The 15734-nt window shown below is 42.8% G+C and overlaps 1 protein-coding gene across 6 annotated transcripts in view; it reads right to left on the reverse strand.

The window, feature by feature from the left end:
* Window positions 1-15734, reverse strand: part of ANKRD17 (ankyrin repeat domain 17) — a 70027-nt gene that overhangs the window by 33524 nt on the left and 20769 nt on the right. For all 6 annotated transcript variants that reach the window (XM_083861784.1, XM_083861789.1, XM_083861788.1 and 3 more), the window contains exons 2-3: window positions 1301-1454; window positions 569-725 (exon numbers count right to left, since the gene is read on the reverse strand). In XM_083861784.1, the coding sequence (XP_083717910.1) occupies window positions 569-725; window positions 1301-1454 (311 nt within the window). The remainder of the gene's footprint in view (window positions 1-568; window positions 726-1300; window positions 1455-15734) is intronic.

Below are 15734 nucleotides of genomic sequence, written 5' to 3' on the forward strand. Positions count from 1 at the left end.
AGCATTAAACCTCCTTCTTCTTTCCCTCCTGAATACCCCAGTAAGACAAAATCACACATATAAAGCCACAAAGTCCTGTACAAGAGCAACTCCCTGGCTGAGGCTCTACCTAGGGCCCTGTGTGACACTGACCTCTATGGAGCTCCAGTCCCTCAAGGCTGTTTCCTTTCCTCAATTAAAAAGGCACTCTGAAATTCCCTAAGATTTTTTTTGATCTGAAATCTTGTTTCATGCTATCCCTGAATGACCCATTTTGGGACTTGCAACTGCTTAGAGCAGTTCTAAGGCCCATACTATTGAAGAGCTTAGAAATGTTGCTACAGTTGCTTGCAATAAATCCCTTGGAATGTCATTCCATAACTCTAAGTAACATTAAGTTGCTTCACTCTCTACTGCAAAACCTGCCAGTCCACAAATATTTAAGCAGGAGAAGCAAAGGTGATGATAACTTGGCACCAATTCCACTCGAGTAAGTTTCATCATCCCGTAAGCGCAAGTGAGAGAACAAGAAAAACTGCTTCTAGAAGTAGCAAAGGGCTGAAAATCTCCATGACAAAAGTTGTCTTACTTGTCGGTCTGCCCTGCATTGGCTGTGCTCTCCGCTCTCATCCGGGTCAGCGCAGCGGCGGCCTCATCCAGCGCGCAGCTGACCGAGGAGGTCAGCCTGCGGAGCACCTCGGGATCGGCAAAGGCTTTCCCATCCGCTGTCGACAGCTTCCCTATTCCTGCCATTCCAATTCACAACCAATGCGGACGCGTGCCAGGAAAGGAGAGAACAGACAAGTTGAGATTGAGCCTATGAAATCTGTCGGCAGAAACATTCCAAGTGCAATCAACTACAGCTCCCAAACCGATGGGTTTATGGTTTACAACATTCCTTAAAAGCTGCATGTGACTGAAACCCTCCAATCCACAGAAAGAATCTGTTTTCAGCTACAGAAATTACTTAATATAAACAACTACTGAAACTTTCATACAGTAACTACTACAAAATAAAACCTATTTAGCAATCTAGGGTTTGACATAAGGGCACAAGCCAAAGTCAGGCGTCAATTTTGACACAGGCTTTTAGAATGCCAACACTGGAGGACTCTGATTTGAAGCATCTTCACGTGAAATTCTGATTTTCCAAACCTTGGAATACTCTAAAATAAACTTTTTTCTCTTTCTTGCCAAATCCACCCTGCCGTACATTTTGCAGTTGTACCACGCTCCTATGGATTAGCCTTACACAAGCCATTCCAGTAGGGACTCCTGTAAGGGCCTTGGGGTTAAACCTGCACGGGACAAGAGGACTTACCCGCAGCTTCAAGTAAAGCTTCTAATCTTGCCTGGGTTTCGGGATCTACTGTTCTCAGGTCAGCACCATCAGCAGTACTTGACAGCAGCAATTTAGAAGCTGTTTCCAACATGGGGTTATCAAGATCATCCTGATCCAAGATAAATGATTCCACCTGAAAAGTAACGCACCTGGTTTAAGAATGATAGAACTGACCAAAACAGACTTAAAACACAAAAAACCCACAGCTGTAGTTATTATTTAAGTATTTTAAGTACATTGTTGGCTTCAGGTATCTCACTTCAGGTCTGATGTCTCCTAATCCAACATCCAAAGAAAACAACCAAAAGCAACATCTTCCACATAATATCAACACCACTGCAAAATGTCTTCATGTCACAGCATCTTTCTCAAGAGAATATTTTCTTAAACTTGATCTATAGAATATGCAACTCCACATCTGCCTTTTTTAGAAAAGAGATACTGAGTTGTCAAAGTTCTTCTGTAGACCCTACTTTCCTGTGCTGTCCATTTGTTTTTGCTGTGAAATATGTAGAAATTAAGAACGAGATGAGTGTTTTAGAGAAGAATGCCCTAATACCCATTTGTGCTCTGCCTGCTAGAGAACAACTGAGGCAACTGAGTTTAGAGAAGACACTTCTCAGAGTTCCATGAACTCACTCCACAGCCTGTGAACTAGTCACCAAAACCATTATCAAATTATAAAGACCAAGTTAAACATCCCCCTACAAAGCTGAACAGCTTCCAAAATTCCCGGTTTCAAAATCCAAATCCCAATTGCAATCCAAAATCAGTATCAATTTAAATGTCGGTCCACCCAACAGAGAAATCACATGTGCCAGCCACCCTTACAACAATTAAAAACTGCAGTCATCCCTGGATAAAAGCAGCCACTGTCTGTATGTGCTTCCACATGGAATATATCTCATTGAGACAAAAAATTATTTTATTCTTAAGCTTTATTTGTGTCTCCAAAGTTTCAAAGCAGTCCCATGAGCATCACAAGTTCAGATTCCCTCAGATAAATTCCTTAAGAATCCGTCTCTGTGGGCAGATAAACCAGAAGAGCAAGAAGTTCATCCAAGGACTCCTGGAAGGTCCCTCCAGACTCCCCATCCATTCTCTTGTCACAAGTGGGGAGCTCATACAACTTTTGCCTTCTGCCGTCTGTCCCCCACTCAACACCTCTAGGACATACTCAGCTTCAACCCAAACGCCTTGTTTGCTGAGGAAGGCAGGCTGAGAACTACTTCCCCATTTTCTTCATTTCATCCCTTCAACATCACCATTGAAAAACAAAGCCTCTGGTCGGCTCTTGGCAATACACAAACAATACACAAACATCTCAAGGGCACCTCTAAAGCCTCCCTCTGGTTTTTATAGCCTCTCTGCCCTCCTCCTCCAAATCTGGGAACATCAGCTGAAAGCGAGGACTTCCAACTTCAGATCAATGGCTGTAATGCCAAGAGGGGGACAGTCCAGCAGCACTGCCTGTCACTCCCCAGCAGTGTTTTTTCCAAGTGATGCTCACACAGGCTGCTCTCTCCAGTTTGGCAACTCCTAGTTTCCTCCCCAGTCCTAAGGAACCCTGCTTTGCCAGGATCCTTTGCCCATCACCGCTCTCTGCACCTGCAACACCATTTCAGGCCTGTTTTGGTTCATCTGAGGACTTGCCATTTGTCTCCTTCCAGAGGACAGCCTGCTGCAGCAAGACAGAAGAACCACTGCACTGTTCAGGAACCAAGTGACAGATTTCACCCCTGGAAAGGCAAACTCCGGAGTCAGCAGAAGGATTCTTGGCTCACCCAAATTATGCAAAACCCCAACTGCTCAGACTAACTGAAAAAAAAAATCTCCTCCAAGTGAAATAATGAACAGCTGGTCATGGTTCTTCCTAACACTATGAAATATTTGCTAAGAAAAAAGTAAAAATAGGAAAACTACTCTCCCACACACATATCCTCTCCCCAAAATTAGGTCTTTCACACAGTTTAAGTTTCAAATGGAAAAATCCTCTCATCTTCCTTCCAGCTAAGAATATGTGCATGTTGTGATTAAATAAAAACCCAAGGAGAACAGGGAGAAGCAGAAATCCACCCACAAACAACACAGCACCAAGACACCCATGAGAGACCAGGAGAAAACATCCTTGCAATAAAGACTAGAGAATGTTTATATTATGTTCTGTCACAGAAAATATTTCAGAACAACATCAAGAAATTAAGTTCTTGGAAAAACACTTTACACTATTTTTTAAACATTAAATACACAGTAAAAATCTTTTCTATTGCAAGGTAGAAGAGATCCGCCTTCAGCCTGCAGCTTTTCTCATCCCCTCTGTGGTTTTGAAATTATTTACCTTCAGAGGTTCATCAGAGTTAAAGTCTTGTCTTTTCAGTTTTCCTACACAATCCCATACAGGGATAGTGACAAAGACATAGTATATCAAAGCAGGGAATAAAATCGTATTTTGATAGAAGGGAAAACTCCACTTGTGTTTCTCAAGAAAGTCCTGCCTTCTCCACAGAAGCTACAAATGAAGACAAAGCATTTCCACGTACCAGATCAAGTAAACAGGCTTTTCCTTTAAAGGGCTTCAGATGAATTTTATTTCCCTTCACTAAAAAAAGTGAAGGGAAGCACAAAAAAAGCACACAAATGCTCCACCTTACCTCTCAGAATAGTTCATCTGCATGCTCTGTCAGCATTCCTCCAACCCAACAATACTCTGACAGAATCCAATTGTGTAAACTAAGGTCAAAGAATCAACCTCCTCTCAGAGGTTCCCTCACAGTAAGAAGACACAACAAAAACCCAAGTAATTACACACACATAAACTCCCCCAAACAAACAAAACCAGAAACAATTCTCATGCATTAAGGACTTGAAGAAAAGCTTTGGGTTATCTACTGATTTCAAATTTACTGCATGGATTAGTATCTTCATAGTTTTACACCAGGCCAGAGAGGAAGGGAGAAGGGAAAATACATCCCACCTACAAACAACTGTCTCTTGATGTAACATCATCTTCTGCTAGGAGGAAGAAATGCAGTATCCAACACCAAGGAGCTCCTCTAGAACCACACCATCAAGTAAGGTATCAAGCTAGGCAAGTCTCTTAAGTACCAAAATGAGTATACAAAGCCTAAATTAACATCACAAGCTTAAAACAACAGCAGCTCTAACCTTACTCCCAACAGAAGAGCCTGCCACCAGTTCCATTACCTGAAAGCTTTAAAATGAGCTGAACTCTATCAGAAGTAAATCAACTCCTTAAACACTCACTTTATGAACAAGGCAGGAAAGACTTGGTTTCCAGAACCCACTACCTTCACTGCAAATGCCACAAGCCCATTATTTATCCATCTAATCAGTGCATGGCTCTGCTCATTTACAGAGCATCTCTAGCATTTGGTTATCACTGAGCTACAGTTTTTCTAAATGACACCTCTGCTACAAGGACAACGCAGAACCATTAAGAAAAGGCTGTAGAAAGTAATTTTCTCCTTCCCATCTTAGGTTTCATGTGTGATTCCAAGAGCCCATTTTGCTGATCCTATTCCCTGATCCTTCTCCTTCAGGCCATCCTGCATGCACCCAGTGTTGATGCGCTCCTGCCTTCCAGCATTTAGCCAGAGCAAGCAAACTAAAATCACGCCTGTAACGTGCCATGTGGAGGCAGAGCAGCAAGGGGTCCCCAAATGGTACATTTGGGCACTCAGTGTCATTACCCAGCCCGAACACTTGCTCAGAGGAAGTGTTGTCCAAATGGCACTTTGGGACAAACACCTCCCAAGCGAGGTGAGGTCTGAGCTGCCTTTTAGCCATTTATCAGACAGCAGACAACCTGCCACCTCTGTCTCTCAATGACAGGCTCAAAGCATTAGTGCAGAGTTCTTCAAGGAGTCCCAAGGAAGCAGCACACTGCAATCAAGTGTCTGGCAGCCAGGCTGCACGCAACAGCTCTATACGACTGTGAAACAGCAAGTTGGGCTGATTAACCTAACAGGATTTATTTTTTAAGCTTCAGTGTTTTTAAGCACCGTAATGTAAAACAGCAGCATCTGAAACTGGATGTGGACGAACCACACTAGCTCGGACAAGTATTAAAAAACAAAAAAATCCCACCTTTCATTTCAAAAAATATTTTCACTGCAGGAGTTTTGCTTATTTTTGGGGCTGTCCCCTGTTTTCCGGTCTTAAAATCCAACACAACTTCGTGTCTCAGCTTTTCTCAGATGAGTTCCATGACTTTTGCCTTATATTAGGCATGGAACACAATTCAGAATTTGCTACATTTTTAACTTGGCATTTGGGCCTTTGGTGTTCGACACCCAGAGGGTGCCAAACGGATCTATGAGGACCAGAGCAAAGCCCTTCCAAAGAACCTTAAGGATAAGGAACAGGCAGTGGCCATTGCCAGGTAGCAAACTCACCCCCTAAAATAAACCTTACCTGAAACTCCTTTTGGCTCAGTTTTTTGTGAGGCACTTACTGCCAATTAGCATAAGTGCTTTAACAGTTGATTTTCCCCAGCTCCAAAATTTTTGGAGAGCAGCAAAAAGTTCTTTAAGACAACATTAAATTTAGTAAGAATTTTCAACTCTGGTGTTGCAAAGCCACCTTCAGACCAAAACCACAACTATGACCAGGTCAGTTAATAACCCTTAGTCCTACTTTGCTGACTTCAGCCTCACTTCCCTGCTTTAAGAGCAAGGAAGTTTCAGATTCTTTCCTTACTCAGCTAAAAATGACTCCCTTACAGTGAGCTGTTTTAATCCTTATTTACATGAGGAACTCCTCATGCCTGACCTACAGCCACACTGCTTTCCCTGGTGCTCCAGCAACTCCCATCCAAGATAATCACAGCTTTCTCTCCAGAACAATTTTACCTCTCACACCTCCAAGACACTCCAAAAACAATTAATCTATTTATCTATCTACACTTCATACATTACTGAGCATTTCTTGACAGCACATTTTCCACTGTTCACTTCAGGAATACACCTGAAGCCTATTTCACACAGAAATAGCAGTGTTTATACTATTACCTTGCAAGTGGAACACACGAGAGGAAATAAACTCCCATTCCAAGTGCAAGAACAAAGTCCAGCTCTGACTAATAACTAGCTAAGTTCACTTTGCAAGAGACTGCTAGGGCTTTTTCATGCCTTATATCTAACCATTTGATGCACATCAAGAGATTCGTGAATCAAAACAAAGCAAGGATCATTTGAAATGTGGCAAACTGGGCCAAGTAGTTCAAGCACCATTTTTTCACTTTGGGATCCAAACCACAACATTTAAATAGGCAATCCAAAACCTCTGCAAATTACAAGGTATAATACCCCATACTACAGCAAGAACTTCATGTTTGCTCTCCCTCACCCTGCCACCTTTAGGCCTTCAGAATATCACCTCTGATGCTTTCAAAATACATGAGCCCATCTCAGTTTCAAGACAGCTTACTGGAAAAAATAGTCTGATTCGAAACATCAAGACAGAGAAATTAACTTACACAAGTCTTCAAATACAACAGTGAGAATGGATTTTGACTTTCACAAACTAACTACTGAGGCAAAGTATAAGGTTCTGCCTTTCCATCTACATGTTTTCAGGTGAAACTACCACTTAGTAACACAGGTTTCAAGGCACTTTAAGAAGCAGATCTTCACAGCATTAATAATGCATTACAGAAAAAATTCCATCCGAGGCTTTACTGAAGCCAAGGCTCTGGCAGTGCCTGGCATTTCTATGGGTCAAACCCTCACCATCACCATTCCATTTGGATGATATACCCCTGAAGTACATGTGATGGTTTCCTGGCTCCTTATACAAGACACCATTTTCTTTAGATAAAGATCAGCTCCCTGGTCAGATATGGAAGCCAAGTGCAGCAGACAATCAAGTGCCCACTCCATTTCAGCTTTGCAAATTTTGTGTGTTTTCCTCAAATTCATTTTCTAAGAGGAACAAGCTGTGTGATTCTCACTTGCCCTACCCTGCTACTACAGCAGCACTGTCACCACAGACACCGTCTGACAGCACCACCTCTTCCCTGCACAGTGAGGATCACTCCCACTTATCTGGGATACACAACGAGATCCGTTGTCTTCTCAACACGAACTGACCCTCCCCAAACCAAAATGCCTCGTTCAACATAAATCTGAGGTCTGGCAGCTGGAAAATCTCAACAGTATCTTCTTTCATTTTACTCCTTTAACTGTACACTCCATTTCTCTCGTTGCTGCTGCTGTTACAAAAATTAAAAGCGGGGAGAGGAGGAGGGAGGTGAGAGGAGTAGCATGCTGCTGAAATGGCATAACACAGTCCCCACGACTGGCACCAGCCGAGTCTCTGCTGCAGGGACACCTGCATTAAGACTGCAGTGTGCTTCTGATGACAAGACAGGTGCTGAGGTATTCACAGGAAAATTCCTTTCTCTCCTCCGCACGCTGCATTCCCAGCAGCATACACAGCAATAAAAACAGAGGGGCAGGCATGCTGAAAGCTGTAGCTATGAGAAGGTTGTGAAGCCACAAGGAATAATATTCTTTTTCCACTTCAAACCCTCATTCCAAGCACTTGGCATACTTCCACATGAAGCAAATTCATGCATTAACTGGTATTCAGCTGCAGCTGATCATGCGAGAAAAATTTCATGCCAGCATAAAAATAGCAACACCTTGTCTCACTATCATTTAACTTCTCTGACCAAATTTCACATTTATGTGGGGGGGGGGGGGGGGGGGGGGGAGAATACACATTCTAGTCTCTGACATGAGTAATAAGATATAAACATCACAATAAAAAACCCACTGAAACACATACTCACGCCTGTGGAAGCTGAGGTTCAGACAATGCTGTTGAACATCAACAATATAAAGCTGCCACATTTTCAATCCAAGCCCTTAACACAAGTTGGCACCTTTACTCTCCTCCGAACCCTCCCTCAACCTGAACTTCTGACAGAAACCCCTTCTTTCGGAGACGCTTTGAAAGAAGTGACCACAGAAGCAAAGCTCTGACAGTGTATGAATAACTCATTTATCACTGGAGACGGGGTGGTCTACATCAGAGCCATAGACACACAGCAGCATCTGTAAAAAAGGTTCTTCCCATGCCATTGCAGAACCAAAATGGAAACCAGCCCCTGCAAAATACCCAGCAACTGAGGGATACTAAAGGGACAGCTTGAGCCTATGCAGGCAGTTTTTGCCACCCTTAGCAAGTGACCTGTCAAGTCTTCCTCACTGTTTTATCTATTTAGCAGAGACAAAGTAAAGAGATCACATAACCACGACGAAAGAGATGGCGCCCCTGGGCTTCCCAGAATCACGCTCATCCCTTATCACCAAAATTCCCAAAATGTCACACCTGAACACCTGCAGCCCCCTAAGATTCTCCCCCAAGTACCTGAGGTAAGCATCACCTAAGCTACTTAACAAATTACTCAAACCAGAGCCGCCTCACCACAGTCCTGAAAAGCTTACAGGGGTTACTTCCCCCCAGACTGTGCCACAGGCTTGGTAACAAGAGCTACAGAAATAGCATTTTGGAGTTTTCCTGAAGGACAGCTCAAGGACTCTTCACTTCCTTGGATAAGCACATCCCGAAGACCATCACCACAGGCTCAGAAAGATCCTTAAACACGACACGACCAGCCTTGATGGATCCAGTAGTGAAAACTAAGGAATGCAAAGAACACAAGTAGTACAGGACATTGTAGTTCTGCAGTAGTTGGTATATGAAGTTGTTTAGACTTGGTCAACCCAGTAATTAAAAACTGGGAAATACATGAAGCACGACTCTGTTCTGAACAGAAGATTTCAGCCATCTTCCTGAAACACCCTTCACTGACAGTAACACCAGCATCTCCAGAGAACATGTGCAACACTGAGAAACGACTGAGGAGTCCTGCTGTGCACTGTTACATCCTATTCCTCACTGCCCTACTTCAAGGGACTAATTATTCTCTTAAGCCTTGTTTAAGGAAGGTGAGCTCCCAAGAAAGAGAAAATCCTTCTCTCACAGTTAATCACGTTCCTTTTCCATCAGAGTCACCTTTTGCCTTGACTGTCCAAGGATAGATTTGACTAATTCTCAATACAAGACACTTTTGAGCATGCAGTGAAGCACCCTGCTACACTGAGAGATCTACAGCGGCTGACTTGGGTCCTTGAAGCATCTTCCTTTAAACTGACACCTAAGGAAAATGTGAATACCTAAAAGAAATCCCAAAACCCTAAGCTGTTAAAAGCACAAATGCATTGTTTCAGTGTTATCTCCACAAGAGTCAAGGTTGAAATCCCAATGATAATTTATTACCTTTATCACTGATTAACTTGACAGGCTTTTCTACATGTTTGTTGCCTGCAAAGTCTTCAAGGCAAAGTACCTTGAGCTTTCTTCTCACAGCTCAATAAGCAGTCATTTCTATGTCACACTCAGACTTTGCTGCAACAGACCATGACCCTTCACTAATCCTTTGAAAAGGGAGTTCAGAGTAGCTTTGCACAACTGAAGGTGGAACAACTTCTCACAAACACTTTTTCTGGAATATTTTTCCCCTATTCCATTTGACCAGCCTCATGCACCATGTCCAAGTTTCAGCTCAGAACTGTGCACACCCATCCATTTCCAGCTGAAACAAGTTGTTTTTCTAAGGATTGTAGCTCAGCACAGCTGAACAATGGAAACACGACATCTGAACTTGTAAGTGGACAAAGCCAGCAGCAATAAAGCTCTGGGTGGACTGAGCTGTGGGGCCCTGCCTTCACCCAGGTTTCCTAACAGCACAGCTCAAGTGTGTCCATGCAGGAGCAGCCCCCTCCCATCTGAGCACATGATCATTTCTTGCAGTGCAGCCAGCCCTCGGATCAAAGCAGCTCCCCTGGAGCCCATGCCAAGCAAGCTGCTGAACTTAGCAACCATGCAGATCCAGAGAAAAAAGAGGATAGGCATTTATAGCTCATCGTGTCAGTCACAGGCAAGACCACCCTTCTACCCCCCTCAATCAGAATCATCTATATCCATCCAAAATAAATTTCCCAAAAGGAAGCTTCTGCATGGTGCATTGTTTTCCCTGATAGAGCATGTTCCATTTTTAAGGTTAAGAAGAGACAAACCACGGACTTTTCCAGTCTTCAACAATAAATGCTCTAGATTTTTACACTGAATGTGCCAGAAAGGATTTCTCAGCCAGCACAGACTTTCAGCAACCAGCCTAGTCAGCTTGGCTGCATTCCTCCTGCATCTGCAAGTGACTACAGCAGTAGTACAGCAGCTACAATTCCCATAAGAAGCTTACTCCTGGTTCCCAACTGTTGTCAGATGACTTCTGTCTGTTTCCCAATTCTAATCCTAAAGTCAAACTCATCATCAAAACAGAGGACAGCTCAAATGCTCATTTACACCACAAAGCTTCCAAATAGAAGACAAACCTCCATTCCATGGAAACCCGACATGCAGACAAGCTATCAAGTCAACAGTATTTCACTTCAACAGTATCAGAAGGCAAGTAAGTAATCAATGTTTGCCCACGTATTTTCATCCCCACATATGGGTATTGAGATAAACAGATTGGTCAGATCACAGGACAAGAGAAACAATGGGAGCAGAAATAAAGGATCTGGTATCTTGTATGATTTATTAAAGAAAGTCAGAAAGTTATTCTGACTCCTAATGCCCTCTCTTATGGCCTCAAACACTGCATCTTCTCATCCCTAGGAAACTCCTTGCCCTGCCCAAACCTTCCAAGGTAACAGCTCTGTTTTCTCCTGGGATGAGGCCCTCCCAACAGCACTTGTAGAAACCCACTACCAGCACCCATCCATGCAGGACCGGCTGTCCTCGGCTCTGCAGCGATGATGAATCCCAGGCATTCCTATTGTGGGAAGAAGAGTCCGTAACACTGCGGTTCCATGAAAGCATGATCAACCTTTGTGAATCCAACACACACTTAAAAGAAGCTGCATCACATCGATCTACTACTCAAACTGGATCTGTGGTGCACACAACCCTGATGCTTCAGAGAAATCTCCTTCCCAACCACAAAGCCAAAACTAAGAAAAAGCAACTTCCCCGCTTCGTGGACAAGTAAATTTTACTTCTGTAGTAGCACTTCAAACATTTTCTCATGCCCAAAAACCACATGGAGAACTTTCTTTACAACAGCTGGGGCTGTCACCCAACACCCCCCCAGTGGTGTCTCAAAGCTCTAACAACCCCTGTACAGCATCACATTACCATCAAGCAAGAAGCAAAGACACCCCCTTTTTTTAGCCACTGAAAGGATGATATACGAACCCCAGGGCAACAAAATGGCATTTTGTAGTAGGAACAGAGTGGGGTGATGGAGTGTGGGAAATGAACCATAGCAAAAAATACTGTCACACAGCATATTCCCAAGCTCTCTCTGTCCCCTCCATGGCAGCACGCTGTCTCCTTGCCTGTGCTCAAGAAAATGAAGATCTACTAGGGAGGGAAAGACATGTCAGTGGCAGACATCCATCTCTCCCAGCACGGCAAGGAGAAAAAGCTGTTCTCCTCCCACTCCAGTCTGCCTGCTTTGCCCACTATGTATAACCCACACTCCCCCTAGAACTGTGTTTCTCTCCCACAAGACAACAGCGGGGATTAAAAGCTTTCATAAAAAATACTGAAAGCACACCTAAGCAGCGTTTCTTCCTCCTTGTTCCTGCAAAAAAGGAAATCCTCTCAGATTCTCAATTCTGATCACTCTTGTACACGCTCTGTCATGTGCATTTCAGGCAGTAGGTCCACAGTCACCCATAGAACACATAAATTTATTCAATCATTCACTGTGGCCACTGAGCATAAAACACAATGAGCAAGTGGCCTGAACTGCACAGCACCAGCTGGGTTTCAAACAGAAATAGTTTTAAGCTGCCCACATGTTTTCTTACACAAATTTGGCAGGTAATCTTTCCCTTCTGTAAGTGGTTTTGGTGAGCTGCTCCTCACAATAGCAAGCAAGTGCTCTGCTCTGAAGGATGAGGCAGCAGAAGGGAAGGAGGACATGTGGAGGAGGCACAGGATGAACACACAAACAGCTACTCTGTTCCAGTCCAGCTCAGAATTCCCTTTGGCATGAATGAAACATTAGCATGTGCATGGGCTTCTTCACAGCAATACAGCATCTACTGGTGAGCAGATATGCAAAAAAACCCCCAACCCAACAAAAAAGCAGGAATGAGAGAACAAATTTTTCATCAAGCAATGCCACATGGAGCTTGGCTTAGTCAGAGCTTTCCCGTCCCATCATCAAAGCAATTAAGAGAACCAGTTCACTCAGAGGACACCCTACGAGAGGACTCTATCCCTCTATCCCTCTCTTCATGGTCTTAACACGAAACACAATCCCAAGGTCTGAGAAAGCCAAAGAAATGTGGTTTCTTCACCCCACAGCTCATCTTTCTTGACACCAGGTGGTAGCTCCTTGTCTCAAGCCATGCTACACTAAGTGACTGATGGACAGGGGATGTGGACACTAATGCACATTAGAAACAAGAAATACAATATAATGTGGCAGAAATTATTGTTACTGGAAGGACAGAATTTTCAAGTATTTGTCTAATAATAGAAAAAAGACATTGCAGATGCCTCTTTTTATTATTAGACAAATTATGTCTCCTTTGGGGAGGCATTTTGATTCCAGCCTCCCCAAAGTTTAAGTGAAACTGTGAAACCTTTCAGTATATGAAGGTTTAACTACCATTACCCTCACCTTAACTTCTCAAGCCAGGAAAGAGCAAAGACACCAGCAAAGCTTCTACTGCCTGAAATTCACCATCACAGCAGAACCTGGAGACTCAAGAATGGCTCCTTAAAGAATGTGTTTTAAGTGAGTATCAGGGAAACTGGTTCATCCCAAGAAATCAAATCCTATGTAAGATTCAGTTTAAGGCAAGCTACAGAAATCCCTTTTTTCTTCCTGTGCAGATGAATTTTATCAGAACTTGTTTTATCCTGCCTCCAGAAGTTCTGCAGCCCACATCCAATTTAACCTATCAGGACTGGGGAGGAGACAGTAGAAACCAGAGGTCCTTAGAGGACATCTACATTTCTTCATGTAATTATCTTGCTGAAATAATTATTGATATTAAAAATTGCTGATATCCCTCATCATGCAGCACAACCAAGTCCACATATTAAGTAGAGACATTAATAATGTTAACCAAAAATAGTTTTGGAAGATATGACTAGTTAGGTCAAGAGCTTTGAAATTACTTCGAGTTATTCCAGTTTAATTCATTTGTTATTTATTCCTGTCCTATAAAGTTAAATGAAGTGATATCTGTGCCACTGTCCCAAAACAGTAGCCATGCTTACACACAGAAAAACTGAGCCCAACAAAGGAGTGAAATGAACCAGCTGAATCGTAATGCAGATTTCCTTTCCTTTTTTTGGCATTTACAATGCAAGTATTTTTTTCAATGAAGGAACCAGTATGGCCCAGCTCACTAATCTTCTTTTATGATGAGAAGTGAAAGGATAAAGTTTCAGCAGGAGACAGTTGGATTCAGTATCTGATTAGAATTCCTATTGTTACTGCCTGGGGAACTGAGCACAGAAGGAATTATTTCTAATAATTTCAACTCATTTGGTTAAAATTCTGACAAGCTTGACAGTCCCTGAATTCTTCTTTCAATACAAACTTCTGTTAGGCATATCTAATAAGTGAGTTGCAAATTTTTTTGCTCTATTTGGCACACCCAACTGAAAGCTGCAGCATATTGAAAGGATTTGAACAGTTTTTAACATATGGTAAATGAACAGACTTGTGAAGGTAGTTAAAGCAAAGACACAAGTATGACTAAATCCAAATATACCTATTTTCCCATCTTAGCAAAAAGAGGTTTTATTTTTAAAAAAGTAAATCAATGTTTAAGGGCAGAGACAGCAAGTTTAAGTGGTCTTCGCTTTTCAGTGTTTGCTTCCCATGTTAGATATAAATATCACGTGCCAATTTCCTTCCAGTCACCACCACAATTTTCATTTCTACTCTCTCCTTAGTGCTTCCGATCACATCTGTCCCATGAAGATAACTGATCTTATTTATTCCATATTTACATGGCCATTAAGTAACAGAGAACCACTATTTATACCAGGCAGTTCCCTGGATTTCCTACTTGCAAGACTCCGATGTCAAGGCAGTGCAACAGGTTGTTTGGAGTGTGGGTTTCAGCTTTAGACCAGCATGTGACTTCCTATCAGTCAACACAGCCAGCAAATTCCAGCAAGGCAAAGACCTGAAGAGCTTTCAAACACATGCAGAAAAATGTCAAAAGTACCTTGGCTGTGGAAACAACCTCTTTACACATTTTTATGAACATTTAAAGACAAGATGTATGAAGGGGCAGAAAAAAAAAAAAGGAAAAGTCTAAATAAATCCACCTGTCCAAAATGTCCCTCTCAATTCTCACTGTTTTTCTATTAAGGACTCCATTTGAACCAAGAACTTAAAAGATGAAGAGCCTGGGGCCAAAGAGGCCTTTGCTGATCAACTGATCCCACCTGCTAGTCAAGGCCTGGGCTAAGACTTCCCAGTTACTGAGACCCTCACTGGCAGACACAACCACTGAATGATACTGATCTTTTAAACAGTTACCTAGGATGAAGTTAGCTACTTAGAGGTTTCTCATACAACAACTGCATTTTCATATTATTGTTACTGAAAAAGATAAAGCAATAAAGCATAAATAACAGGAATGGTTTCAAATTATACCATTAAGTCTGTAACCTCTTGCTGCATGTCAAGAAGAAACAGCTTAAAACTCAGAGAAATTCTATCTACAAGATTTTCTTTCCCATTTGTCACACAAAGGAACCTAGAACCAGCTCCCTGCTCTGCACACCAGCAGGAAAAGTAACAGAAATCCAAGACAGTATTTGCTTTTCTAGGAAGATTCAACACATGATTATTCCAAGCCCTTTGCCTCCTGTCACAGGAAAAACAGGTAGAGGAGGCAGCAGGAAGCAGAGAGCAGTTTCAAGGGAATCACCTTCCCATGGTTTGTTTGAAAGCACTGGACAGTGAAGGAGCCCTTGGGAACCACCCAAGCTTTACTACCAGGAAGTTTTCTCCTGGTCCCACGTGGGTGTCTCAGTGCTGTGTTGTTTGTGGAAGGATTGCTGCTTCTCCTCCTCATACTACAACCTCAGACACAGGAACATCAGCTTCCAATATTCATCTCCTGGGGCTGAGACAAGATGTGGCCCAGACTCAGTAATGGTGCCTCAGCAAAAGGGATACTACAGCAGCGCTCCAACTTTACTGGAAAATAATGCATAGAGAGGCTGTCCCAACAACCTGTGAACAACTGCAACAACTCAGCTGGACTTCAGTGGGGAAAGAGATCCATGGAGCCCTGTGAGTCCCTTCCAACTCAGGATATTCTATGACTGAAAT

This window comes from Zosterops lateralis, assembly GCF_965231275.1.
Source record: "Zosterops lateralis genome assembly, chromosome: 5".
Classification (NCBI taxonomy): Eukaryota; Metazoa; Chordata; class Aves; order Passeriformes; family Zosteropidae; genus Zosterops; species Zosterops lateralis.